Source organism: Brachypodium distachyon, chromosome 3 (genome assembly GCF_000005505.3).
Source record: "Brachypodium distachyon strain Bd21 chromosome 3, Brachypodium_distachyon_v3.0, whole genome shotgun sequence".
Taxonomy (NCBI): Eukaryota; Viridiplantae; Streptophyta; class Magnoliopsida; order Poales; family Poaceae; genus Brachypodium; species Brachypodium distachyon.
The window spans coordinates 29510782-29537615 of NC_016133.3; the positions used below are offsets into that span (position 1 = coordinate 29510782).

At 49.2% G+C, this 26834-nt stretch overlaps 3 protein-coding genes and 2 long non-coding RNA genes across 5 annotated transcripts; 3 read left to right on the top strand and 2 right to left on the bottom strand.

Annotated features, from left to right (window-relative positions):
* Positions 1–27: 27 nt before the first annotated feature.
* LOC100832980 lies at positions 28–4626 on the top strand. The gene is made up of 5 exons (XM_003573988.4): positions 28–792; positions 867–1739; positions 1858–2319; positions 2414–2600; positions 2694–4626. The coding sequence occupies exons 1-5, from the start codon at positions 286–288 to the stop codon at positions 3635–3637; spliced, it is 2973 nt and encodes a 990-aa protein (XP_003574036.1). The 5' UTR covers positions 28–285; the 3' UTR covers positions 3638–4626.
* On the bottom strand, positions 4539–9853 carry LOC100833295 (protein ECERIFERUM 1). Its single transcript, XM_003573989.4, has 10 exons — positions 9643–9853; positions 9234–9457; positions 7432–7664; positions 6679–6898; positions 6116–6497; positions 5930–6037; positions 5456–5656; positions 5281–5379; positions 5020–5196; positions 4539–4932 (listed from the first exon to the last, which is right to left on the bottom strand). The coding sequence occupies exons 1-10, from the start codon at positions 9700–9702 to the stop codon at positions 4771–4773; spliced, it is 1866 nt and encodes a 621-aa protein (XP_003574037.1). The 5' UTR covers positions 9703–9853; the 3' UTR covers positions 4539–4770.
* Positions 9854–11453: 1600 nt separating this feature from the next.
* Positions 11454–12348, top strand: LOC104583666. The gene is made up of 2 exons (XR_002965248.1): positions 11454–11662; positions 11809–12348. It is a non-coding gene; the product is annotated as an uncharacterized LOC104583666 (long non-coding RNA).
* Positions 12200–17433, bottom strand: LOC100833807 (protein ECERIFERUM 1). Its single transcript, XM_003573991.4, has 9 exons — positions 17273–17433; positions 16709–17165; positions 14662–14881; positions 14013–14388; positions 13802–13909; positions 13187–13387; positions 13003–13101; positions 12743–12919; positions 12200–12666 (listed from the first exon to the last, which is right to left on the bottom strand). The coding sequence occupies exons 1-9, from the start codon at positions 17414–17416 to the stop codon at positions 12505–12507; spliced, it is 1944 nt and encodes a 647-aa protein (XP_003574039.2). The 5' UTR covers positions 17417–17433; the 3' UTR covers positions 12200–12504.
* LOC112271798 lies at positions 14880–16191 on the top strand. Its single transcript, XR_002965249.1, has 2 exons — positions 14880–15561; positions 15826–16191. It is a non-coding gene; the product is annotated as an uncharacterized LOC112271798 (long non-coding RNA).
* Positions 17434–26834: the final 9401 nt, after the last annotated feature.

Here is a 26834-nt window from a genome sequence, read left to right on the forward strand (position 1 = left end):
TGGTTCGAAAAAGAAATGGGTTCAACCGTCCGAAGAAACTTGGTGGGGTTATCCTGGAACTACGGCACAAAAATAGTCCCCCTCCAATTGCACACGCCATGCGCTGGCTGCCTCCTTCCAATTCTTGCCCAGTCATCGCGCGTCTCCCGACTCCAACGCGCGGCCGGTAGGGCGACGTCGCCAGCCATCTCCCGACTCCTGAACGCGCTGCCGGGTAGCTAGGGCGACGTCGCCAGCCAGCGCTGTGAGCTCGGCCGGCCTTCCGTACATACGGGTGACGTGACCATGGGTTCCATGGGGCGTCACCTGCGGTTGCGCTCCGTCTCCATGAACTCCTCGGCGACACGTTCGACGGACACCGCCGAGCTCGACTTCGCCGCAGCTGACCTGGACTGCCCCTTCGGCAGCGTCGTTGCGCTCGGCCCGGTGGAGCTCCGCGAAACAGCGTACGAGATCTTCTTCATGTCCTGCCGCTCGTCTGGCAGCACCACGGCGTCGTGCACGCGGGGCACATTGGAGGGGGAGGTGTCGTCCCCGGTGTCGTCGCCGGTGGCTGGGGCGAGGGGCGGAGGTGGCCTCATGTGCAGCCGGATCAAGAAGGCCCTGGGCCTGAAGATGAGGCGGTCCACGCCGACAATGGTGCGTACGCTGAGCCAGACTTCTGGCCCGGCCTCCCCTGGCCGCGCGCGGCGGCCGATGACGTCGGCCGAGATCATGCGGCAGCAGATGCGAGTCACCGAGCAGAGCGACGCGCGGCTGCGCCGGACGCTCATGCGCGCCGTCGTCGGCCAGGTCGGTGGTTCACCGGCGCATTGATCGATAATTTTTGTTCCTTTCCTTATGATTGGTTGTTACTGCACGTATAGGTTGGCAGGAGGCCAGATACGATCGTCCTCCCACTAGAGCTCCTCCGGCAGCTGAAGCCGTCCGAGTTCGCCAACGGCGAGGAGTACCACCAGTGGCAGTTCCGTCAGATCAAGCTCCTGGAGGCCGGCCTCATCCTGTACCCTTCCATGCCCCTCGACCGCCTCCACGCCGCCGTGCTCCGGTTCCGCGAGGTCATGCGCGCCACCGGGATCCGCGCCATCGACACGAGCAAGAGCTCCGGCGCGATGCGCGCCCTCACCAACGCCGTGCACGCCCTGGCCTGGCGCCCAAACACCGGCACCGAGGCCTGCCACTGGGCCGACGGCTACCCGCTCAACGCGATCCTCTACGTCTGCCTCCTACACACCGTCTTCGACCTGCGGGAGCCCACCGTGGTGCTGGACGAGGTGGACGAGCTGCTGGAGCTCATCAGGAAGACTTGGCCGATCCTGGGAGTCAGCAGGGCGGTCCACAACGTGTGCTTCGCGTGGGTGCTGTTCCGGCAGTACGTGGCCACCGGGCAGTCCGAGCCGGACCTCGCCGCCGCGGCGCTCACCGTGCTCGCTGACGTGGCGGCCGACGCGAAGCATGCTGGGACACGTGACCTGGTGTACGGGAAGGTGCTTCTCGGTGCGCTCGGCAAGATGCAGGAGTGGTCGGAGAAACGGCTGCTGGAATACCACGACAGGTACCACGAGAAAGCAGGCGTCGGTCGCGGTGTCGCCGTGGAGAGCATGGAGATCTTGCTCTCGTTGGCGCTTTCCGCCGGCAAGATCGTCGCAGACCGGGAATACACGGCCACCAAGAACAACTTCGCCACCGACCGCGTCGATTGCTACATCAGGTGTTCGATGAAACACTCCTTCACCAAAGTGAGCTCCTCGTGCACGATCCAACAAGCTAGCTAGCTAGGCTAGGCTAGGAAACACAAACATGCAATTTATTTGACATGGACAAATAAGTTTCTGATACGATGTGCATAATTTTCAGATACTTGAGAGCGGGACTGGCGAGGACGGCTGGATGAGCGGCCGCGACAGCGACCCCGGCGTGGTCATGGAGAGGCTTGCGAGTGACACGGAGCAGCTGGCCGTGTCAGAGCGCAGGAGCTTCAGCCCGCTGCTGAGGCGGTGGCACCCGGCCCCAGTGGCGGTGGCCGCGGTCACCCTGCACGGGTGCTTCGGCGTGGTGCTGAGGCGGTACCTGGGCAGGATTACCATCCTGACGGAGGAGCTCGTCCGGGTGCTCCACGCGGCGAATCGGCTGGAGAAGGCCCTGGCGCAGATGACCGCCGAGGACGCGGCGGACTGCGTCGACGGCCGGGCCAAGGCAGTCGTCGGTGACATGGAGCCCTACGAGGTGGAGACCGTGGTCGTGGGCTTGCTCAAGGCTTGGATGGACGATAGACTTCGGAGCGCCAGGAACTGCCTCCTCAGAGCCAAAGAAACCGAGGTACTCATGTTTGATGCCAAGCTCGAATGATCGAATTTTTTGTCGTCGTCTAACATCAAACTTGCCATTGGTCTGCATCTGACTGACACGGTAGAGCTGGATACCCAAATCCAAAGAGGAGCCCTACCCTGGGTCGGCAATGGAGCTGATGAAGCTGGCAAGGGCGACCATGGAGGAGTTCTCCCAGATCCCGGCGACCGCGAAAGACGACGTGGTTCCGGAGCTCGTGGGCGGGCTCGAGTCCATCTTCCAAGAGTACATCACCTTCGTCGCGGCGTGCGGTAACAAACACAACAACTTGTTCCGATAATACAAAGTCAAATTTTTAACACTCGTGTACATGTTTGTTTGATGATCAATGTTGATCTCTGCAGGGTCGAAGCAGAGCTACCTGCCTCCCCTGCCGCCCCTGACGAGGTGCAACCAGGACTCGGGCTTCTTCAGGCTATGGAAGAAGGCGGTGCTCCCGTCGTGCCAGGCGCCGGACCAGGGCGGCAGCCCGCGCGGCGGCTCGCACCACGCCCCGCGCCCGTCCATCAGCCGCGGCACGCAGCGCCTCTACGTCCGCCTCAACACCCTCCACTACGTCCTCACCCACGTCCACGCCATCGACAAGTCCCTCTCCTCCTCGTCCTCTTCGCCGCCTCAGTCGGCCTTCGACCGCACCCTGGCCGCGGCCCAGAGCGCGGTCACCCACGTGGCCGAGGTGGCCGCGTACCGGCTCATCTTCCTCGACTCGCGCCACTCCCTGTACCACGGTCTCTACGCGCGCAGCAGCGTGGCCGACGCCCGCATCCGGCCGGCGCTGCGGTCGCTGAAGCAGAACCTGTCGTTCCTGGTCTCCGTGCTGGCCGACCGCGCGCAGCCCGTGGCGGTGCGGGAGGTGATGAAGGCCGCGTTCCAGGCGTTCCTCATGGTGCTCCTGGCGGGGGGAAACGACCGGAGCTTCGGCAGGGGAGACCACGCCATGGTGGAGGAGGACTTCCGGAGCCTGAAGCGCGCCTTCTGCACGTGCGGGGAAGGGCTGGTGCCCGAGGAGGTGGTGGCCCGTGAGGCCGAGGTCGCCGAGGGCGTCGTCGAGCTCATGGCAAAGGCCACGGAGCAACTCATCGACGCTTTCGGCGCCGCCACGTCGCGCTCCATCGCCGCCGGCGGCGGCGGCAGGGAGGAGACCGCCGCCGCCCCCGTGCTGGAGACGGCGTCGAGGCGGTGGGACCCCGCCGACCCCAACACGATCCTCCGCGTGCTGTGCCACCGCGACGACGAGGTCGCCAACCAGTTCCTCAAGCGCACCTTCCAGCTCGCCAAGCGGCGGTGAAGCAGGCCGGACAAGTGCTCGATGGAAAGGGGATTTAGCAGCTGCTACGTTTAGTCCCGTGATTGTTTCTGCAGTTCGAACGCGTCGTCGTCTCCACGTACAGTACCTGTAAGTCAGCCCATGTAAAACAGAGTCCAGTACTGAGGCTCGAGCTTTTGCCATAAACACGGTACTTGGGCTTCGGGTCCAAACATTCGTGGAAGTTCTCTCTGGCCCTATTTCTCCCCACTGCCGTCGTGACCACCACGAGCTATCTATTTCGGTGCACGCCGGCCGCATTCCCGCCGCCAGAGAGAGAAAGCTGGAAGCACCGCCGTCGACCGCCCCCTGGCCATGGCATCTCCGGCCCAACCTGCCCCTGGTGACACCACCCAGCGCTGCCCGCCGTGCCACCTTCCTCTGTGTCTGTGAGTACTTTCGTTCTGGGGTTTCCTTTTAGCTGTTCCTATTCAGATTGCTTGATAAGTTTTCTTACTCTTGCTTCGATTAAAGTGGGCGTCGCTGCAGGCCGCAGCTGCGTACATGCTCGAATATTCCATGGTAGGAATGTGAAATCACTCATCAGTAATAGTAGCTGTTTATGCACTCTGTATTATGAAATGAGGACCGATTTTTTCCAAATATATTGGCAAATGAATGGTACAGGTAGTACGGTGTGTAGATATATTTTCTTCTTAATACGATTGCCTAAGTAGTTTTAGAAGAGCTTTCCAAAAGTTAATGCAGTCTTCTTTTTAGGAGGTCATAAAATGATCACGCTGACAATTGCATATGGAAACACTGTTTGCTACCAAGCAAGTTATGTGTCTACATTTTTCTTTATGGATTGCGATCAAGTTGAACCGTATCACAAGTTCACAACTCGAAGTACGTTTAGAGAATGCACAAAAGTCACCCATACTTTTTTCTTTGATACCTCAATTACATTATTCGTGCAACAAACTGAACAGCAGTATACATAATTAACCCATAGTTTGTTTTTGATCATAGAAATTTAGTAGTACCATAGTGTAGTAAATAGCCAACCATGGCAGATCAAACTACTTAGACATTACAGTTGTCCTTACAATATAATCATGGGCATCGCTACGTTAAATTCATACAACTGACTTACTGACCACAACCAGAGAGCATCAAGCATGAGCAACGGGGCTGAACCCATGCATAACTGCAGCAGACCATACTTTCTCCATGTCTAGCACCGTGTCTCCGCACTCGTCTTCCTTCCATCCCTCCAACGCATGAACAATTCCAGCGATGCGCCATGCACTCATGACCCTCCTTGGCAGCCAATTCTGAAAACGATAACCCAAATAAGTAAATATTTGGGTACATACAATAATAAGTTCCTCCACGGCTGCAGTTCATTCAAGCCTTATTACCTCGCATGAATGCAGGTTTTGCATTGTTTTAGGTACACTCATCGCAGGAGTAGTCAAATAAGTGCAGCAGTCCTTGCGTACCATTCTTGGTGGGAACTGCGAGTATGGGATAAACTGTGTGCCTTTCTCTGCCTTGAGCTGTTCAGCAGCATCCAGACCTTCTCCAATCACCCACACCTGGAAAATTTGATGCCAACTTGTGATCACCTGTTCATCTCTTGAGAGAATGGATGAAATGCAGAAATCCTTTTTTTCCCTTACCTTTGCGCTGTCAGTGTTTGATAGTACAAGATTGCTGGCTGAATTTTGTGGTATATTGGGCTTAAGGGAATGGTAATCCTGCTTGTTTGTCAGTATGACCTGCCACATTTCAGGGCAAAAACAATCATTTATATGTGTGATTAAAGTGGATCAGATGTGAGTATTCAGTTCTTACCTTGACATTTTTTTTGCACAATGCTGAAGCAACAGCAAGGGCCACCTTTGAAATATTTCCTGCAAGGATAACTTGATTTGTGCCCTTGGGGATGCTATTGACAACCACAGCAGCGGCTAAGCTGGTGCCATCCACGATCCTTACCCCCAACTTTGGGTATTTCTGCAGATATAGTTCTCCACTTCGATTGAGGTTATGTGCCTGATGTTCAATATGTTGTTGTCGGTTACAGTTTCGACTATGCAAGAGGCCATGTATTAAGTAACTTGGTGTTTCCTCTTCCTAATATGTGAAATATAGATGTTTTGTGAACGTTCTATATTCCAAATAACGGCGTGGCTTAGGCGTGAGTAGTCGGTTTGTGTGTGCACCCTTAAGGCGTTGTACCTGCTCTGCAGACCTCTTCTTCAATATATATGATATACCCGATCGGGTGTATTCTAGAAAAAGAAAACAACGAAAGAAATGGCATACCTGATTCAGCAGTCCGAGACTAACAACTTTAGTTCCCTTCTTGTCAGCTTCGGATATCGCCTTCTCAATCAGGTCGTTGATTGCTTCCTTTTCCTGTTTCAATCCATACTACAGAAAGGAAAACATTAGCAATTTGCTTGGCATCTATACCAGTTCTCTTGAATTCAACTCGGCCATGATTCTTACATGGAACCTGTATCTTGGTATAGCCCAAGACTGCATCCTGAGTTTGCCCATGACATTTCTCTCAACAGTGAACCAAGAACCATACGACCATGTCAGCACCATGGACAACCATGACACAGGCCACATGATCCGCAGGTGCCACATGGAAGTGTATGGCCTGGAAGCGTATTGCGCGAACCCGGGCCTTATATGATAAATGGACTGCAGGCTGGTAAGATGGGTAAGGTGAACCACATCTACTTCTTTCTCCTCGTTCTTGTCCTTGAGTGAGTCTTGATACAGCGTCTCCGATGACTTGTCCATGGTGTTGTATATGTAGTCATAGAATGGCATAAAAAGAGAGTAGTTCGTCCGGAACTGGGTGTGGTGTAGAGAATGAAATCTAAGAAGCAAAAATTTCAGATTACTCACTGAGAACATCAGATACAAATATAGAATCATGAAGAACATCAGATAGCTTAATTTAAATCTTAGAATAACCGAGCCTTGTCTGCTCTGCCTTGGTTAGAGTAGTGGGTAAAGCAGAGCTGAATTCTTTAGAGAAATAGAGGGGAAACACTTACGATGGTGTGTACATGAGATACTTGAGAGGGGGGATCCATTCGAAGAGCCAATTAGGTACCAATTCGAAGTTGCAGTGGCCCATGTTGTTCATGAAGTCAATGTAGATCACATAGATCTCGAACGTGATAATTGAAGCAGTTCCAGTCAAGGCGCAGGTGATCATTGGGATTGAGAACAACAGTTGATAGGCCAAGAGCTCAGCAAATGGATGGATAACGGCTGCATGAACATAACAACATGATGGTCCATTAAGATGTACAAGAATGAAAGAAAAATCATCCGATGCACCCAACATGGTTGTTGTTCGCCTGAGAAAGCTTTCAAGCTACCCAGCAGAGAAATTTAATTAGCTATTAATTGCTGATTCTTATGATGTTGTGTCGTTATATAGTAGTACGTAATGAATGCATCCTTTTAGTATAATACAGCTTTGTCTTGTGTGGGCAATTGATTTTCCGAGCGTGACAGGGCTGGCTCCACCGTTTTCTCTGCTCATAATTCCTTGTACTTGGTCGTCAATCCCTATTTCTCTACTTTTGGGGACCTTTGATTACTGATTCCAAAAAGTCCATGAACAAGAGTAGACATGCAACCAGTGGATGGGAAGGCACTTGATGCTCAGCCGTTAGCTAGGTAGGAGCTAGGCCGGCTGTGCATGTGGAAGAAGAAGGGTAATATTGAAGCAAAAAACGCAATTTACCAACAAAAAGGAAGAAGTTATTTCTTTTTTGACCAAGATTGTAGTTACGCACATGTGATGGGCTCCGTGACGATGGAGGCGTGGTGGTGCGAGTGGTAGCGGGTGTAGAGGACGTGGTGGTGCAGCGCACGGTGGAACCAGTAGTAGAGGAACTCCACGGGGCCCGCGTGCAGCAGCGCGAGCAGCACCGCGCCGTCCGTCCTCCACAGCGGCAGGTGCTGCCCGCCCGGCAGGTAAACCGCGCCCAGAAGCAGCAGGATGGCGCTCAGGATGATCTGGTCGTCCCTGCAAATATATGCGTAAAAAAAAGGTACACATTATACATGTATCGGTTTTGCTATTAATTTCTAAATCGAATGAAAACTAATTATTTCTAAATTGATTGAAAAATAATTATTTCTAAATCGATGCTAACCGTCTGATTCAATATTGATACTCATTCTTGAAGAAAAATAAATAAAAAAACGTTGATACTCGAATTACTTTAACTAAGCACCGCTGGCTTTTTCATCCTACACACGGCATGCAGGCTAGCGTACGTGTTGAAGCACGGGTACACGCATGCACGGCTTCTCCAAACCATACATCGAGATAGGACCAATCTAATACATCTTGTCTCGTGCATGGATCTATTCTAGAACCATTCCATTATTTCTGCGGGACCGGCCGTGCGGTTCTCTCGTGTCCCTGCGGCCAAACAAACAAGCCAGCTTGTTTTATTGGATTACCGGTACGTGCACATGACTCTCATTATTGTACCAAAATCATTATTGCTGGTATTGTGCTCCACTTATAGCATCTGTGTTTGCTTAGAGCATCTCCAATGGTATCTCTCAAAATTATCTCAAAGTTTTGGGATGTGAACATTTTGGCCTTAAAATCAGCCCCCTAATGACGTCCAAACGGACAAAATGTTTGTCTGGCTAGCTCTCCAAATTGGACCCAAATTTGGAGGAAGTTTGGGGTGTCCGGACGTTATCCGGATGTCTGTCCATGTCCGGCCCGGGCCGCGCAGCCACATAGCCCTGGACACCACCCTCGCAGGCGGTAGTACCTACTCTCTGGGCATTACTACGGTCAGAGGCGGGGGTGCGGACGGAGGCGAGGCAGGGGGATTCTAGGCGAGCTGCAGCAGCATGTTGACCCCGTCCTCACGGCGGCGGTGTCGCCGATCCTATTCGTGGTCGTTGTGGAGCAGGAGCGGCGTGCGGCTGTGGGCGTGGGGGAGAGGAGCGGGAGCGCCCGGAGCGGCATGCGGCTTTGGGCGCGGAAGTGGTAACGAAAGGGTCAGGCGCGGAGGTGGCTTTCTGGAGAGGGAGAGGGAGATGGGGATGGGGAGGAGATCGATGGAGATGAGGATGAAGGAGCGAAAAAAATGGGTGAGAAATTTGGGAGACGTTGTTTGGTGATGGGTGCGAACACCGAACGGGCACATGTCCACTTGCCGACCAAATGGAGAAAAAGAGAACATGTTCGGGAAGTAAAATAAATTTGGGGCCAAAATTTTGGGGATCCCTTATGGCGTGTACATCGAGATGACTTCAACATTTTCTTAACGTTGTTACGTAGGATAATTGCTGATGTGGAAGAGAGATGAGTGAAGAAAAAGGCATGAGTCTTCTCTTAGCTAAAAGATGGTCTCGTCACCAAAAGGATAAGGCAAAGAAAATGCAAATTTCTCATTGTATTGGATTTCGCCTTCTCTTAATATTTATTTAATTGATTTTATTCATTAAACGTTAATCGTAAGATATGACTTAGTATTATAAATCATGTTTTTTTAAATGACGTAAAATACACGAGAGAATGTGGTTTTATCAATGACGCCGTTAAGATGATGGTAGGTGGACGTACCAGTTGCGTTCGCGGTCGACCTGGTCGAACTCGATGCCACGGCGGACGATCTGGCGCTTGCCGCGCGCGTTGTAGAGGCGGGACACGGTGATCCAGGCCTGGTCGTGGAGCGCCCGGAGCAGCATCGACGGCAGGATGGCCACGTACCCCAGGTCCAGCTCCCGCCACCCTTTGGTCGCCGCCAGGTGACACCCGTGCACCACCCATGGCGCCAGCACAAGGTACTGCATATATATATATACGCACAAAATTATGTTACTCCTCCGCGCAACTTCACATATGCACGTATATATACGGTTAAGCTTTCTTTTTTATTTTATTTTCGTTTTGAAGAACAAGAATTGAAAAGGTACGTAGCAGAGGAGGATATACAAGCTAGCGTACTGGTGATGCAAAATGGAGGTATTACCTTGAAGCTACCGAGCCTCTTCCATGGCCACTCGCTGAGGATGCCGGGGTTCGTAGCCATTGCAAACTACTCCAGCTCGGAGAGGGAGTAGCTAGCCGCGAAGAGACGACGTACGCGTGTGCCTGTGTCCGCGCGCTAGCTGCTATGTTGCTAAGGCGCTAAGCTGCCTGCTAGCTCGCTCTGTGGGCTGTGGCAACGAGCAGAACCTGTATCCACTCGATTTTATAGAGTCGTTATGTGGGGTGCAAGAGATAGAGCGGGCCCAACCGCCCAAGTACTCAATTGGGTGTCAAATTGTCAGCATAACTGCACTTCATTAGGTCGGCGACAGCTGTCCATATTGGTCCCAAATCAAGGGCCCCGTTTAAATGAGATGAGAGCTAGCTGTACTTTTCTAACCGAAACACTCTGCGTACGACAAATCTTTACGATCAATTCTGTTTTGTTGTATTTAGGTCGACTTTTTTACTGCATTTGGCCCGGCATTCAAAGCCCAAACACACAATGCTGCAAGTCGTACTAAGAAATGTTGCACGCTGTCGCCACGCAGTGACTTTGTTACACCGATGCTATAGGCTCAGTTTGCGGAAATATCAGTTAGCAGAACAAAGAAAATAGACAAAAAGTGCTTGAATTTTTTTTGGATTATCATGATCCCTCTCAATAGCAAACTCAGCCATAGATGCCACCATAAAAATTTGTGGAGTTGTATCACCTATCCATAATCCATGTGTACTGTTTAGTTAGAATCGACCGGTCTTCTCTTTGACGACGAGATGCTACGCACTGGTAGTCTGGTACAATTTTACCGCTCAAATATGGCGTCTGGTCACCGCCCTTTTCATGGTAAAAGTGGTTCAAATCAATGGTGAAACCACACATAAGCTGTGTGGTCAAGTGACTGCACAATTTTTTTTTGACAAAACTAACTTATGCGAGTAAACATTATGCAAAGGCAGTACAATATTTATATAAACCCATGTATTTAACATAACAAGTTTCGATTGACATCACATAGATGAAATCCTGGCACCGCCGCTGGTTCGAATCTTTTGTCCCTAACTCCCTACACATATATTAGGAAAAGTGCATCGGACATGCCTTATCTTGCAGGACAAAAGATGGACAATTTTTCTCTAGGCACGCACGCATTTCAAGATTTTATTTTGACCACCAATTAGATCAACAAAATATAAATTATGTATTATAAAAATTATACCGTCAGAAACTTCTTTCGGATATGAATTTAGTGGCATAACTTTTATAACACATAATTCACATTTTGTTAGTCTAATTGATGGTCAAAGTTAGACCTCAAAATGCGTGTGCACCTTATATTATGGTACGGAGGGGGTATATTAAAGAAAAAGAAGACTACAAAACAGTTACATGGCGTGAATACAAAACGATTACTCAATGCCAAGAGGCGTGAATACAAAACTATTACTCACGCCACTCCACATATTAGCCTCTAAACTATCTAACCCATGACCCTTAAAGAGCCCTGCATTCCACCGTAGTCTACCTTCCGTCTCAATCAAATGAAGAACCTTCAGCACATCCGGTCTCAATCAAATTTTGATGGACACTAATTGTGTTGGACTGTCTTTAAAGTTTAAGATTTGCACCAAACAAAAGTTTTAAATTGATTCATTATCCTTTTTTAGATCAGTTTTTTTCTTTTGCATAATATTTATATAAACACATGTATTTAACATCACAAGTTTTGTCGCTCAAAAAAAGAAAAATAAGTTCTGCCCTGACAAAATCCAAGGCCGCGAACGGGAAGCAACCAGTGGGCCGCGATACTGTCTCACAACTTTCTCCCTGGTCGCCCGCTGCTGGCCTGCTACACCAACCCGCACGAGACGTCTCTCGTCTCTGCTCTGCCGCCGGCGAGAAGGGTTGCGTCGCGCGGTCCCGCACGCCACCCTCGGCCGGCATGGTCCACTGGGATCACTCCGGCGTCCGGCCATCTGTGCGGCCTTGCCCACCCCACCCGCCGCCGCCGCCGTCCACTGTGAGATCTTTTCTCCGCCCTGCGATTTCCTTTCGCCTGTTAATGTGTTCTCGGGTCAATGTTTTCACCGTACAAGCTTGATGATTTCTGTGATGTGGAAACACTACCCACCTAGGAGTATACTGTTTGACTAATTTACTATGCAGTGCGGACAAAACTTCCCCAAACTTGGGCATTTCAGATGGATATACTGGCAAACAAAACTGCATAGTAATACTCACCACCCAACAGTACCGAGAACTAGAAGTCCATCATATCGGTAATCACTACTACCATCCTATACCATCATTAGTAGCAGTACTATATGTTAAACAGCCAGGGACTTACTGTAGTGCTCTGTCGGTAGAGCATCATCATAAATCGGTCAAGCCTTCTTAGTCCATTCATCTGCCACAACATTGGTTCACTGCTACGACCAAATTATGTGTTGATTTGTCAAACCGCACACAACCGCACCTCTACTTCTTTAATTGTGGATTGTGATTAAGTTGTACTACCCGCAAAAAAAAAAGTTGTACTGCACATTAGCTCCAAGTCTACTGAAACAATGCCCAACCGCCCATTCTTGTTTATTTGTTGCATCACATTATCGATGCGAGGACAGATAATGGTACGATTAGAACCAAGTCATTAATTCATTACGATGAAAGAGCATAGAAGACAATAATGCGATAATAGCTAACAAAGCATCCATGGAAATCATACTACTCAGAGGCAGGACTGCTCAGAGGCTTCGCTCCTCTGCTAACAAATGTGCCTGCTTCTTCTTCCTTATCATGGCTCCAGCGAGAACATGTCATATATCCATGCAACACTTATTCCATTGACTTGCAAAAGGATCATCAAGCTTGTGCAACAGGGCAGAACCCATGCAGAATTGCAGCAGACCATATTTTGTCCATGTCAAGTACTGTGTCTCCGCACTCGTGCTCGTTCCATCCTTCCAATGCATGAATAATTCCAGCGATGCGCCATGCACTCATCACCCTCCTTGGCAGCCAATTCTGAAACATTTTGGAATCGGATAAGATTATGTACTGCAGTTCTTCCATAAGTTGCAGTTCATGGGGGCCGTATTACCTCACACGAATGAACATTCTGCAGAGTTTTAGGTACACCCATTGCCGGAGTCGTGGAGTAGGTGCAGCAGTCCTTGCGTACAGCTCTTGGTGGGAATGGCGAGTAGGGGATAAAGTGTGTTCCTTTTGGCGCCCTGAACTGTTCAGCAGTATCCAGACCTTCTCCAATTACCCAAACCTACAAAATTTGATGAGCTGATTATTCATGAGTTTCAATTATGTGATGCCCCCCTATTCAGACATGCATAACTTCCTTCTTACCTTTGCAATGCTGGTTTTTGATAATATAAGATTGTCAGCTGCATCTTCTGGTATTTTGGGCTTAAGGAAATGATAATCTTGCTTATTTGACATTATGACCTGCACAGGACGAGTTGCTTGATAGTATAAGAAAATCGTCTCTTCATTTGGTTAAAAGTGAAGCAGTCATGAATATTTAGGTGACCTTGATATTGTTCTTGCACAATGCTGTGGCCACAGCACGGGCCACCTTCGAAATATTTCCTGCAAGAACAACTTGATCTGTGCCTTGGGGAATACTATTGGCAACCACTGCAGCAGCTAGGCTAGAGCCATCCACCAGTTTTACTCCCAACTTTGGGTACTTTTGCAGATAGAGTTCCCCACTTCCATTGAGGCTCTGTGCCTGTTGTGTTGAAATATATCGTATCATTGTGAATGTGTATATCATTATCGTATCTCTAAATTATCCGTACATACATGTAGTTCGATCGACTGTAGATAAATATAGTTTGATCGACTGTAGCTACGTAGCTAACTGCATGGGTACTTCTAAATTATGAGCAAGTGAAACTGATGATGAATTGATCATGTGACTCGATCAACCAATTACTGTTTATAGTTAAGCTGCCTGTAAGGTCATACATCTGTCACCTTTCCACTAACTTCCTATCTTCCGTGCTATTGCATCTCTATACATCATTGTTTACTAATAACTTTTCTTTCTGAGTTTCAGTTTGAAGTTTGCATACACTTCAATTCCAGTTGAGGTACAGAAATGATATAATTTGAAGTTTGAATAGCTGAAGAAATGATGTACCTGGTTCAGGAGTCCAAGACTAACAACTTTAGCTCCATTCTTGTCAGCTTCGTGTATCGCCTTTATAATCAGGCTATTAATTGCTTCCTTCTCCCAGTTCAGTCCATACTGCCAAAATGAAAAGGTCCGTTATTTCGTTATAATTGTTAAAAATCATCTCCTTGGTTCCTTTTGTTTTGACCAGGTCTTTTGTATTTAGCATGACTCTTACATGGAAATTGTATCTTGGTATAGCCCATGACTGGATCCTTAGTTTCTTCATCACATTCCTCTCAACAGTGAACCAAGAACCATACACCCATGTCAGGACCATGGAGAGCCACGATAGAGGCCACATGATCCGCATGTACCACTTGGAGGTGTACGGCTTGGAGGCATACTCAGCGAACCCGGGCCTCATGTGGTAGATGGACTGCAGACTGGTAAGATGGGTAAGGTGTACCACATCTACTGCTTCCTCCTTGTTCTTGAGTGAGTTCTCATGCAGCTTGTCGGATGACTTGTCCATTGTATTGTATATGTAGTCATAGAATGGCATGAAAAGCGAGTAGTTTGTCCGGAACTGAGTGTGGTGAAGCGAATGAAACCTAAGATATTGAAACAGTTCAGATCCACAAAGAATATCAGACACTATCATGGTGGGAAAAAAGAGAGAAAAGAACAGCTTGGTTTTACAAGGTGAATTATAAATTGGTTGAACATCGTTTGCATTGTCTTTTTTAGATCTGGCAGAACCGCTGCCCAATTAAGTAGAAAAGACCCAGTTTATTATGGGAAAACGGGCTGAAGACATTCTTTTCCTTGGTTAGAGAAGAATGTTACTTTTGAGCTGTGGGGTTGGGTAGATGGGGAATACTTACGATGGCGTGTACATGAAATACTTGAGAGGAGGGAACCATCTGAAGAGCCAGGTGGGCACCAACTCGAAGTTGCAGTGGCCCATGTTGTTCATGAAGTCGATGTAGAGCATATACATCTCAAATGCAACGATCGAAGCAGTTCCAGTCAGGGCGCTTGCGATCATCGGGATTGAGAAGAGCAGTTCGTAGGCCACGAGCTCAGCAAATGGATGGATGACAGCTGCATGAACATAACAACATCATGAACATCACATGTCTGCTTTAGCGAAATGTAAAAGAAGAAGCTGAAACGGATTTAATAAATTGACCTGCTTACTGTAGTCAAGAAATTATAGTCAGTAAATTGTATGTCTTGCCATCTTGCAGGAAAATAGGGTCAGGAACCAATATGCACTTGATTCGTTTGGTTGATCTCTAGTATGTATGTTAATACTGTGAATTTATTGCCACATGCATCGCCTAACTTTCTGTTTCCATGACATCTATTTCTGTTTTCCTGGGAGTGTGCTCAGGTTGACTTAAAAAAAACATTGGTAGTCTTAAATGTTAAACATCAAATCAAGTCATTCACGGCTTACGAAATCCAAAAACAGCAGCCAAGTGAAACACTATGTGTAGAATTACTGCAAATTGCAACGGAAAAATGAAAATTTCTGCAAAAAGCTGTGTGGGCAAACATTGTATATTGGGTGGATCCGCAATTTCTTGTACACATGTTTGTGATCTGCATAAAAATAACAAATTCGAACCACCACAATTTGCTATATTAGCCCCTTTTTCTTGTTGTTTTTGTGCAAGCCACAGAACGTTTTCCCACAAAATTTTGTAATACCATAGAACTTTCAGGATACAGAGAGCAGTCGTGCTCCAACACAGGCCTACAAGCCTCCCTTGCCATCGGTAATTGCCCTATTATGAGTTCTTTTTTTCTACTCTCTCTGTCCCATATTAAGTGATGAAATATTACATGTATGTAGACGTTTTTTGGGTGTAGATATATTCATATTTGGACAAATTTGAGTCATTTAATATGGGACAAAGGGAGTATTAGAGAAGTTTTCAGTATACTTCTGCAAGAACTATGTTACGTCCTGAGTCTGACGCTACGTGCTATCTCTGAACTATTCTACGTCCTGAGTTTGACACTACGTGCTATCTCTGTAGGGGTCCATGCGAAGGTTGTGACTGGTGTGCGTGCCAGGTACGTGACGGTGCTTGATTCTGTTTGATGTTTGCTCACGAAGGAAGCATGCGGAAGCAGCAAACGATCGACTCAACTTTCTATTGAATGGGCCCGGAATATATCTCGCACAGACGTCCTCTCAGTGTTCCTAATTAATTGCATCATAAGTCGCTATCAAGGTATTCAAACTCAAACCTCAAACATGCGCTCAAGGACGAGGTCACATGCATGCATAGTTTATTTATTTTTACAACAATTAGTTCATACTGTGGGTTGTCACCTGAGAAATTGTTCATTCTAAGTTGTGATTTGGATGGTTTTTATTTAATTGTTAATTGAGCAGTTCATACTTTAGAAGTTGTTTAACTTGCAGTTGCATATTGTTTTTTAGACTTGAGATCGCGCAAACTTTTTGTGTGTTTTATGATGTGCAACTCGATTGACCAAGAAATTAGTACTACTTCCTCCGATCCGAATATTACGGACGGAGGAGTACTTTTTTTAAACCTTTCCAACATATATCCTCGTAACATTTTCTAGAACTAATTGAATGTGCATGGTTATTACAAAAAGTATCATGTAGTTGACTAATTAACCATGTGTTGCTCATACATTGTACGGAGTAGATTTACTTTTTCATGTTTATATTTATGGAGAGAGAAAAAAAACCGATTTGGTCCCGGATCTGATAAGTGAAGAGCACCGGTGAGGTTGTCTGTAGGACAGAAACATGTCATGTTCCATGTCCTCTAGATCAGAAAGTCACGTATAACTCTCCCCTCTATCAGAAAGTCGATGTCAGTTTGCTGTGAAGAGAAGACAGATGAACGAAGTAAAACTCGATCCAGGTTAAATTTTACGTACAGGTGATGGGCTCCGTGACGATGGAGGCGTGGTGGTGCGAGTGGTAGCGGGTGTAGAGGAAGTGGTGGTGCAGCGCGCGGTGAAACCAGTAGTAGAGGAGCTCCACGGGCCCCGCGTGCAGCAGCGCGACCAGCACGGCGCCGTCCGTCCTCCACAGCGGCAGGTGCTGCCCGCCCGGCAGGTGCAGCGCGCCCAGGTAGAAGAGGATGGCGCTGAGGATGATCTGGTCGTCCCAGTTGCGCTCCCGGTCGACCTGCTCGAACTCGATCCCGCGGTCCACGATCTGCTTCCTGCCGCGCGCGTTCTGGAGCCGGGACACGGTGATCCACGCCTGGTTGTGGAGCGCCCGGAGCAGCATCGACGGCAGGATGGCGATGTAGCCCAGGTCCGTCTCGCGCCACCCCTTGGTCGCCAGTTGATGGAATCCGTGCGCTACCCACGGCGCCAGCACCAGGTACTGCATGTTGAATATTATGTTTGGTCGATCACCACGTTAATCCGTTCGTCTTTCTCACTAGTGGTACTACAGTACTGTGGTCTGGTGAGCTAGGTTATAGTACGTACCTTGAAGCTGCCAAGCCTCTTCCATGGCCACTCGCTCAAGAATCCGGGGTTTGTGGCCATGTCTGCCTTGTGCTGGCCCTTGGGGCTGCTCCGCGCGCTCACTGTGTTTACAGAGATGAGGAAGAACACTGGCTTCTGTTCCATGTGGTACTACCGTCTTTATATAGACTCGGCTGGTGTGGGTTCGAGTGTACACATATGCATGGGACAGGTGGCGGCTGAAATTCGCGAATATTACAAGACCATTCACTGTTATACATCCAGCCTATTTAAGACTCCCTAATCGCAAACAGTGTGCAACCGTATGCGATGTTCGAATGTGCACACATCATTAGGAAATACCACACCGCCTGTGTGATGTCGTGCACATCGGGTATGTCGAGAAATCGATGTTGTGCAACAAACATCCCAATTGCACACCATGAAACACCGACCGTGTGTGATGGTTGTGACTCTATGTACTGATCTACTACCTCCGTTCCATAATTCTTGTCTCAAATTTGTCCAAAAATGGATGTATATATTACTAAAAAATGTCTAGACACATGTAATATTTTTCGACAAGAATTACGGAACGGATGGAGTAGTCCAGTATCGATAAAAAATCAATGGAGTAGTCCAGTATCGATAAAAAATCAAATTCTTAATGAATTACGTACTGTTTTTACGTATGCTGTATAATTAATTCAAAATTTAATTAATTCATACTTTTCTTATGAATCTGTACCTAAGAATAAAAGCAATAGTATTTTCGTCGTTGGTTTTTGTCCGTCAATTTTGTGTTTTAGTCCTTTTTTTAGAAATCAACGTGCAGTCCAATTTGAGGACGGAACCACGTTTTTCTGCAAAACTCGAGGTTCTTTTTGCAATTCTCCCTGCCTCACCTGATCCACTCCTCTCCTCCTTCCATGGCCGCCGGCCCCCTCCTATCTCCCCCTCACCCTCCTCCGCTTCCAGGCGCCCACGCACCTCCTCCTCCACCGTCGTCCCGCCCCTCCCCCGACGCCGCTGCCGGCTTCCCCCATTCGCAATCACCGTCTTAGACCCTTGACTCTCCGATCCGTATCCCTCAACTTCCTCCGCCGCTACCACAGAAGCTCGTGTTCCCTGTCTCCTCCAGCGCGCTGTGTTCCATGTCCAACGACGAGGAGTCGTTGGTCATCGTCACCGCAAGGCTCCAGCGTGAGCAGCACGCTGCCATGGCCGAGCGCGGCGGCGCTCCCCTGGCTGCCACACCTGCCACCGCCGGTCCTCTCTGCCGACTCGCTTATTCCTCAGCCTTGTCGGCGTCACTGTCGCGCACGGCACCACGCTGGCGACCTCCACCCCAAACGCCGAGCCAAGGCTGAGTTTGACGCCGCCCAGGCCCAACATGCGTCTGGCCGAGTGGAAGCCAACTGAAGGTCGGTCCAACGCTTCTGCGAAAGGGCAGGCAGAGCCATGGCCGTGTTGGGCTGTTCCTGGAGCTGGTTATGAGCCCTTGATTAAGATGATTGATTATACCTGAGGTTAATTTTTGTTGTTTAGAACATTCGCTGGTTTCTCTGTGTTGCTGTATAGATCACTACTACAAAACGGTCTATATCTCATGGCACATCAGTAACGGGTCCGGCGCGACCGTTACTGATGAAAAGCGTCAGTGTCGGTCGCGGCCGTGACCGTTACTGATGAACAGAGCGGGGTCTGCCCGTCCCTGCCCAGCCATACATCAGTGGCGGCCGCGTCGATGTACCATCATTCCTCGCGAGATACATCAGTGGCGGTCGATTAAGAGACGACCGTTACTGATGAGTGATACATCAGTAACGGTCGTCCTAACATGCCCGCCACTGATGTGTGGTACATATCAGTAACGGTCGCCCGCAGACCGACCGTTACTGATGTTTGGTGCATCAGTAACGGGCCGGTATAAAGCGACCGTTACTGATGTATCCCCTACTATCAGTAAAGGTTGCCCAAGTCCCGACGGCCACTGATAATCGTCGCGGTTTAAGTACGCGGGGTAGAGCCGCAGCTGGTCGCGTTGCGCGTTGTAACGGACCAGCTGCGGCCTCTTCTTCTCCCGCTACGGCGGAGCGCTGCCCAAATCCTCCATGGCCGCTGGCGAGCCCAGCAGGTAGCCCCTTCTCCTCCCTCTCCCTTCCTCCTCTCTCCCCCCGGCGGCGCCCCCCATCTCCATGGCCGGCGGCGCCCCCATCTCTGGCGATCTCCATTTTTGGAGCTCCGGCGGCCGATGAGCTCCAATCTTCGAGCCCGAAGCTTCCCTCTCCCTTGCGAGCTCTCTCTCCCTCCCGATCTTTCTCGCCGGCCTCCAATTTCTCTCCAAAGTTCCTCCATTTCAAATTTTTGAGCTCCGGCCGCCGGCCAAAATGCGGCCTCCTCGTTGTCGCCCGAAGCTTCCCTCTTCCTTGCGAGCTCTCTCCCCCTCCCGATCTTTCTCGCCGGCGTCCAATTTCTCTCTGAATGTCCCTTTCAAATTTTTAGTTAGACCCTTAACCCCGGTTAATTAACACCTTAATCCCCTTATTAATTATTAGGCTAACTATTTTGCTTTGTGTTTTCTTGTGTATTGTGTTGTAGATCGAAGGACCGTTCTTGGATGTACGCCACGGAAAGAATCAATGCTTGATGGATAACCGAATGGACGGTCTTTTTTGGAGTCGCGAAAGGTGATATGGAACGAAAAGGACTTGTGATGATGTGTTGTCCATGTCGCAAATGTGGAAACATATGCATGATGAAGCCTGCAGATGTTCAGATGCACGTGCTGGCATCGGGTTTTGTGGAAGGTATTCACGCCGGACTTGTCACGGGGAGGATGCGGTTGATGTCGGTAGCGGTAGCGAAGATGATGATGTCCTGTGGTATGATCTAGCGAATGATTCCGAGGAAGAAACAATGGTCGATGAGGAGGCTAATGTGGAAGGTGAAGGAGCTCCATGTGGCAGGATTGCTGAAATGCTAGATGACTCGTACCTACGGGACTAGCTAGAGGACCCCGAAGATGAGGCAGTGTGTGCTCAGTTCAAAAAATTGTTGGAGGACGCAAACACACCCTTGTATGATGGAGATGGCGAAGAAAACAACGTGCTCGAAGTAACGCTCAAAATTTTGAGGCTGAAGGTAGCATCATGCTAGTCAGACAAGGGCTTCACGGACTTGTTTAGTTACCTTGCTTCGGTTTTTCCACAACCAAACAAGTTGCCGAAGAGCACATACAAGGCGAAAAAGATTACATGCCCGCTTGGATTAGATTGCGTGAAACTTCATTAATGTCCAAACGACTGCATGGTATACATTGGAGAGTACGAGAACCATGAGAACTGCCACATATGCGGTGCATCGAGATACAAGAAGAAAACCGCCAGAGCTGACGAAGACGATGGGGAAGAAGAGATGAAGGGTAGGCCGGCAAACACTGTCTGGTATCTTACGCCAGGTGGCCGAGTTGAGCGTTGGATGCAGAACATTAAGGACACGAGGTATCTCGTCCATCACGATCCGGCGCAGGCAGCATTCGATCCTGAAGGGCACTACCGTGTGGAGGAAGCTGGGGTCCTAATACACCCTGCCGATGGGACTCAGTGGAGAAACTTCGACACGGCATTTCCAGATTTTGGGGGAGAGCCCACAAACCTGAGGCTCGGTCTCAGCACTGACGGGATAAATACTTTCGAAAACATGAACAACAAGCACAACACATGGCCAGTGATCTTGTTTGTCTACAACCTTCCTCCATGGTTAATCATGAAGAGAAAATACATCCACATGTGCATGCTCATACAGAGTCCAAAGCAGCCGGGAGCTGACCTAAATGTGTATCTGCAGCTAGTGAAGGATGAGCTGAAGCAGTTTTGAAACCCTGGCAGAGTGGTTTGAGACGCAAACAAGAGGGAGTACTTCAATATGAGAGCAGCGCTTCTGACCTGCGTGCATGACTACCCCGCGAATGGAAATACTTCATGCCAGGTGACACATGGCTACAAGGCCTGTACAAAGTGCGGGGGAAAACACGACATCAGAGAAGTTGCCCGCTTCATCCAAAATTGTTTGCATGGCCACCGAAAATGGTTGGATGCTAAAAACCCTTGGAGGGATGACAAGGAAACGTTCAATGGGAAGACGGAGCACGGGACAGCGTCGAAGAAGAAGTCTGGTATGCAAATCCTTGAAATTGTGAATGATCTTGAAGTTGTCCCCGAAAAGATTGCTGCCAAGAAATATAAGGAACCTGAAGGCGTCGTGTGGAAAAGGAGGTCCGTATTCTGGGACCTGGAAAACTGGGCACATTTAGAATGCCGCCACAGCATAGATGTCATGCACGTGGAGAAAAATGTATGCGACAACGTGTTGGGGTTGCTGATGAACATTCCAGAGAAGACGAAAGATGAACCCAATGCACGGAAGGACCTGGAACTCATGTCTATCAGAAAAGAATTGTGGGGCAAAGATCAAGTATCGGCAGCCGACAAGAATGGTTTCGCGATGGTGACCACGCGCTGTCGTCTTGCATGTTACAACCTGTACAAAGACGAGTTGCATAGGATGTGCCAGTGCCTGCAGGGCATTAAAGTCCCATCGAACTACTCGTCGAGCATCAAGCATCTAGTTGACACGAAGAGTCACAAGCTATCTGGCATGAAGTCTCACGACAACCATGTCATACTCACTGAGTTACTTCCAGTCGCAATTAGAGGTATCATGGAGCCGCACGTAAGGGAGACAATCATGAAGATTTTTGACTTCTTTGACATCATCTCGCAGAAGTCAATCACCGTTAGACGATGCCAGATACTACAGGATAGTATGATACAGATTCTGTGCGAACTCGAGATGTTCTTCCCTCCATATTCTTCGATATCATGGTCCATCTAATTATCCACATATGCGATGAGATCTTGTCCCTAGGGCCCTCGTTCCTGCATAACATGTATGGCCCTAAACGATACAACGGGGTTCTGAAGCGCTAGGTTCGTAAGAGATTGCGTCCGGAAGGTAGCATCATGGAAGGCTTTAGGGCAGAAGAGTGCATCGAGTTCTGCACGGATTGGTTGGCCGATCAGAAATCAATAGGTGTTCCCGAATCACGGCACACGAGCAAGCTCGAAGGCGAAGGTGGCCTTGGACATACATTCCTTAATGTCTATGGAAGAGGAAGGGAAGCTGACTTTGAAAGTGCACATTTGGTTGTGTTGTAAACTGCCGATTGCTGCCGACCTTATCAGGAAATGCACATGGAACAACTGCGAAATGAAAACCCTAAAAGAGGAGAAGTCTGGATCCACTGGGAGCACAATAAAACCTTCGTAGCGTGGCTGAAGAATTATTGGTACGGCAGGGAGACGACCAATGAATCTGAAGAGACGGTTGCATGTTTGTCACGGGAACCTGCTTACCACATCTCTACTTGGCAATCATATGCAATCAACGGTATAACTTCTACACCGCGTCTCAGGACCGTAAAAGCACATATCAAAATAGTGGTGTAGTCATGACTTCTGAGACCGCAACCGACGACAACAGCAAAACCAAAGCGTTCTTTGACGTTATCGAGGAGATCTGAGAATTGGAGTACTTGATCACAAAGATCCCAATGTTCCGCGTAAGATGGACCAAAGGTGACAAAGAAGAAAGTCACAGGTTCACGACGATGGTGCTACCTCCTAAGATCCCTCGTGAACAAGTTGACGTGAGAAAAATCCTGGCAAGAGAGGAACCATGGGTCTTTGCTAAACAATGCAAGCAGGTATTCTACATAAACGACTCGACAATAAAGGCCGCGTCGTAGTAAGAAGAGGGAAAAGAAGCATTGTTGGAGTGGATGGAGTTACTTCACAAGAAGACTACGAATGTTTCCATGATCCGACGACCGCCGCAGATGACGAAGAAGCGGAACGCAAGATATTAACGAGGAAAAGGAGAGGGAAAAGAAGAAGTGATGGGAGCGAGAGCGAGAAAATACCACAAAAACCCTACCTCAGAAGCACTACTGCGAGGAGTCAAGTTATGACTTACCAAAGGAAGGAGAAGGCCTAGTAGTCACATTGTAATGTACTTGTACTGAATTTGAATGCAAACTTTGTACTAAGTAAAATTATGTGTGATCGATGTACTTTTGTGTATGCATGTGATGAATTTTTTAAACGTTCCTATAATTTAAACTGGTACAAAGCTCAACAAGTATTGGAACACATCAGTAACGGTCCCTTGGTTACACGCCCGTTACTAATGAGTATAGGCAGACATCAATAACGGTCGGGTAACAAGGCGACCGTTACTGATGTGTTTTTGGGCATTGCTCACAGGAGCACATCAGTGGCGGTCGCGTCGTATCCCGACCGTTACTGAAGATTGAAGGAACATCAGTAACGATCGCCCTGTTAAGCGCCCGTTACTGATGTTTATAGCGTATATAACCATGACTTGAGAAAATTACCGGTTCATTCTCGCCCACGCGTCCTCAAAGCGACCAGCAGGGGTATCGGAACCCTAGCGCGGGCGAAGCCTTGCCGGATCTCCGCGCTGCCGCCGCCGCTGTCAACCGCCTGTGTGCCGTCTTCCTCCGCGCTGTCCGAGCCTGACGCCGCCCGACCCCGCACCGTCTTCGTACGCGCCGTCTTCCTCCGCGCCGTCTGAGCCCGACGCCGCCCAACCCTGAGCCCGACGCCACCGCTCGACCCTGCGTCGTCTTCCTCCGTGCCGCTCGACCCCGCGTCGTCTTCCTCCGTGCCGCCCGACCCCGCGCCGTCTTCCTCCGCGACGACCCGACCCCGCGTCGTCTTCCTCCGTGACGACCCGACCCCGCGTCGTCTTCCTCCTTCGCCTCCGGCCCTCCTCAACCCACCGGTGCACGCTCCCTCTGCCTCGCTCTCGCTGCTGTTATGGTTAGGGTTAGTGTTAGAGTACTTTAGGGTTAGGGTTCATGCTACATACTGTTAGGGTTAGGGTTAGTGTTAGAGTAATTTAGGGTTAGGGTTAACTAAATAAGGTTGTTGTTGCTGAATACTGCTGCTGCTTAACTGCTGCTGTTGCTGCTTAACTGAATTTCTGGTTAACTGCTGCTGCTGCTTAACTGAATTTCTAGTTAACTGTTGATGTTGCTGCTTAACTGCTGCTGTTGATGCTTAAATGAATTTCTCGTTAACTGCTACTGTTGCCGCTGAATTTTTGGTTAAATTGAGAGTGCAACATCTATAGGTTATGAAAATCTAATTACTTTAGATAAGTAAAGTTGATCTTGCTCAGAATATGATTTTTTATATGCTATATACATGCTGTTTTACATGCTATTTTAGGTGTTTTAAATGCTATACACGGGGTTTTATATGCTATTTTGGAGAATTGAGTAATGAATAGTGGGCCTGACCATCGTGTCGGGTCATTGGAGAAGGGGCCGGCCATCGTGCCGAGGGGGTACATATGCAGGTGGGTTTTTTATGCAGGTTTCGACCTCCTAGTAGACAAAATTTGCTAGTTTTATAGCATAGGTCATGTCGAAATTTTCGGCCAATATATATTTGATGGTTTTGATGGCATAGGTACGAAATGGGCAAGTGTAGCCAGAAATCAGTTCTTGAGGACGTAGCTCCTGAGGAGGTGTATCGTGTCGATGAAGAGTCTTCATCGGGAGAGCAAATTGCCAGCTCTGGCGGCGATCCTAGCTTTGGCGAAGGTAGCTCTCGTTCAGAAGAGCAAGACAATGAGCGACGTGTGGAAGAGAGTAACCCGACAACTGCTTCTACGGCTAAGAAGCCAAGGAGGAAGACGCCGAGGGGGAGCCACAACTTGAAGGTGTTTTGCTACGTGGTCATCCGACACTCTGACAGAGGCCGCCCGGAGTCGCCTAAGAGGGCACAGAAGGCCTTCGCAACCACCTGTGGAGCCGTTGCACGTAAATATTGCAAGATCACCGACGAGTGGAAGACATCTCCGAAGTTGTTAGAAACACGTGCATGGCGTACGTTGAAAGGAGGTTCTAAGTCACTGACGAGTGGCGCGAGCGATTCCGAGTGTCCATCAACATAGCAGTGCAGAATGGTCTTGCTACTTGGAAAACCACCGCTAGAAAGTGGATGGACAAACCCTATGAGATCATCAAGAAGAAATGGCCATCGATAACTGATGAGGCTGAATGGGAAAAATTTAAGAAGGAATCATCTAACCCTGCCTTCATTGCGAAGAGTGAACGTATGAGGGCGTTGCGCGCGAGGAAGCCGTTGAACCACAGGCTAGGGAGTGCAGGGAAAGAGGGGAAGAGAAAGGTCTGGCGCAAGCAGGACCGAATTCTCGAGGCGGCAGGCAGGGTGCCTCTAGTGCATAACATTCTGGAGGATAAACGTGCTAGAGAATATGCATGTAAGCACATGGCACCAGAGGAGTGGGCGGGCATTGAGCCAATGCAGCCGCCTGTTAAAATTTTTACGGTAAGGGTTCTCGTGCATTAATTTGTTTTCGGCATTAATTATGACACTCATGATCCATATATACTCACGTTGGTCCTGTCTTATATGATAACAGGGAAAATGCCCACAAATGGGAGGAGAGCAAGAGGTCAGAAACATCCGCCGACTCCGTGCAGAGCAAGAGGTTGGAGTCGGCTGTGACCGCCGGCTTGCAAAAGGTGGAGCACACGGGCCGTGTACTAGGGGAAAGCGAAGGGGCCTGCTGGGATGATTATTTCCCGCCTGCTCCGAAGCGAAGCAGGGTCCAGAAAAAGCTCCCCGCTTCTTCTGAAATAATAGAACAAGCTAAGGCGGAGGCGCGAGAGTAGGCATCTATGGTGTGTCAAGAGGTGTCAAGAGAATATGAAGTGCAAGCCGTCCATCATTTGATGTCGGCATTGGCCAAAGACCACCCCGCCCTTGACGCCATACTCGGGGGAGGAGTGGACGGTTTGAGGAACCTCCTTCCTCCTCTTCCCCGCGAAAGAGCACCCCGTTGAAGAGCAGCGCCGCCTCCGACACACGTATGGAAGACGATGACACCTACACCCCAGGTTACGGCCCGGCTCCTAGCATGGACAACCCCCCCGCTAGCCAACCGGACCCAAGCGAGCACATCCGGGATAACGATCCGCGTCCGAATGACAACATCCTTGTAAGCATACTTTTCAAACTCTTTTTCAATCCTTACCTTCATGAATAAAGATCTTACACACATATGCCTTCTTTTTGTTACGCGCAGGCACCGGTGAAGTGTCGTATTCACGTAGACAAGCCTGGGAAGCCTGTAGACGCCATTGGCCGCCTGATGCATTCTTATGAACGACACACAAGTGAGTGTGATGGTGGAGTCCGTCGTCAAGGAGCATCGTGATTATGTTATCCCGCTACCTCCGGAGGAAGGCGTGGATATCCTAGGTGGTTGTCCAAACTACCGCATAATGTGGCCTAGGAGCTTGGTATCTCTCTACAACCAGCGCCGGCCCTCTTTGACTCCATCTCCCTCCGCCCACAAAGGTACTTCTCAATCGCCACTCAGCCTTTCCCCTAGGATACTGCCTCCTATCGATTCCGGCGGAGATGAAGAGCGGGCAATGTCGATACCTCCACAGCTTAAAGAT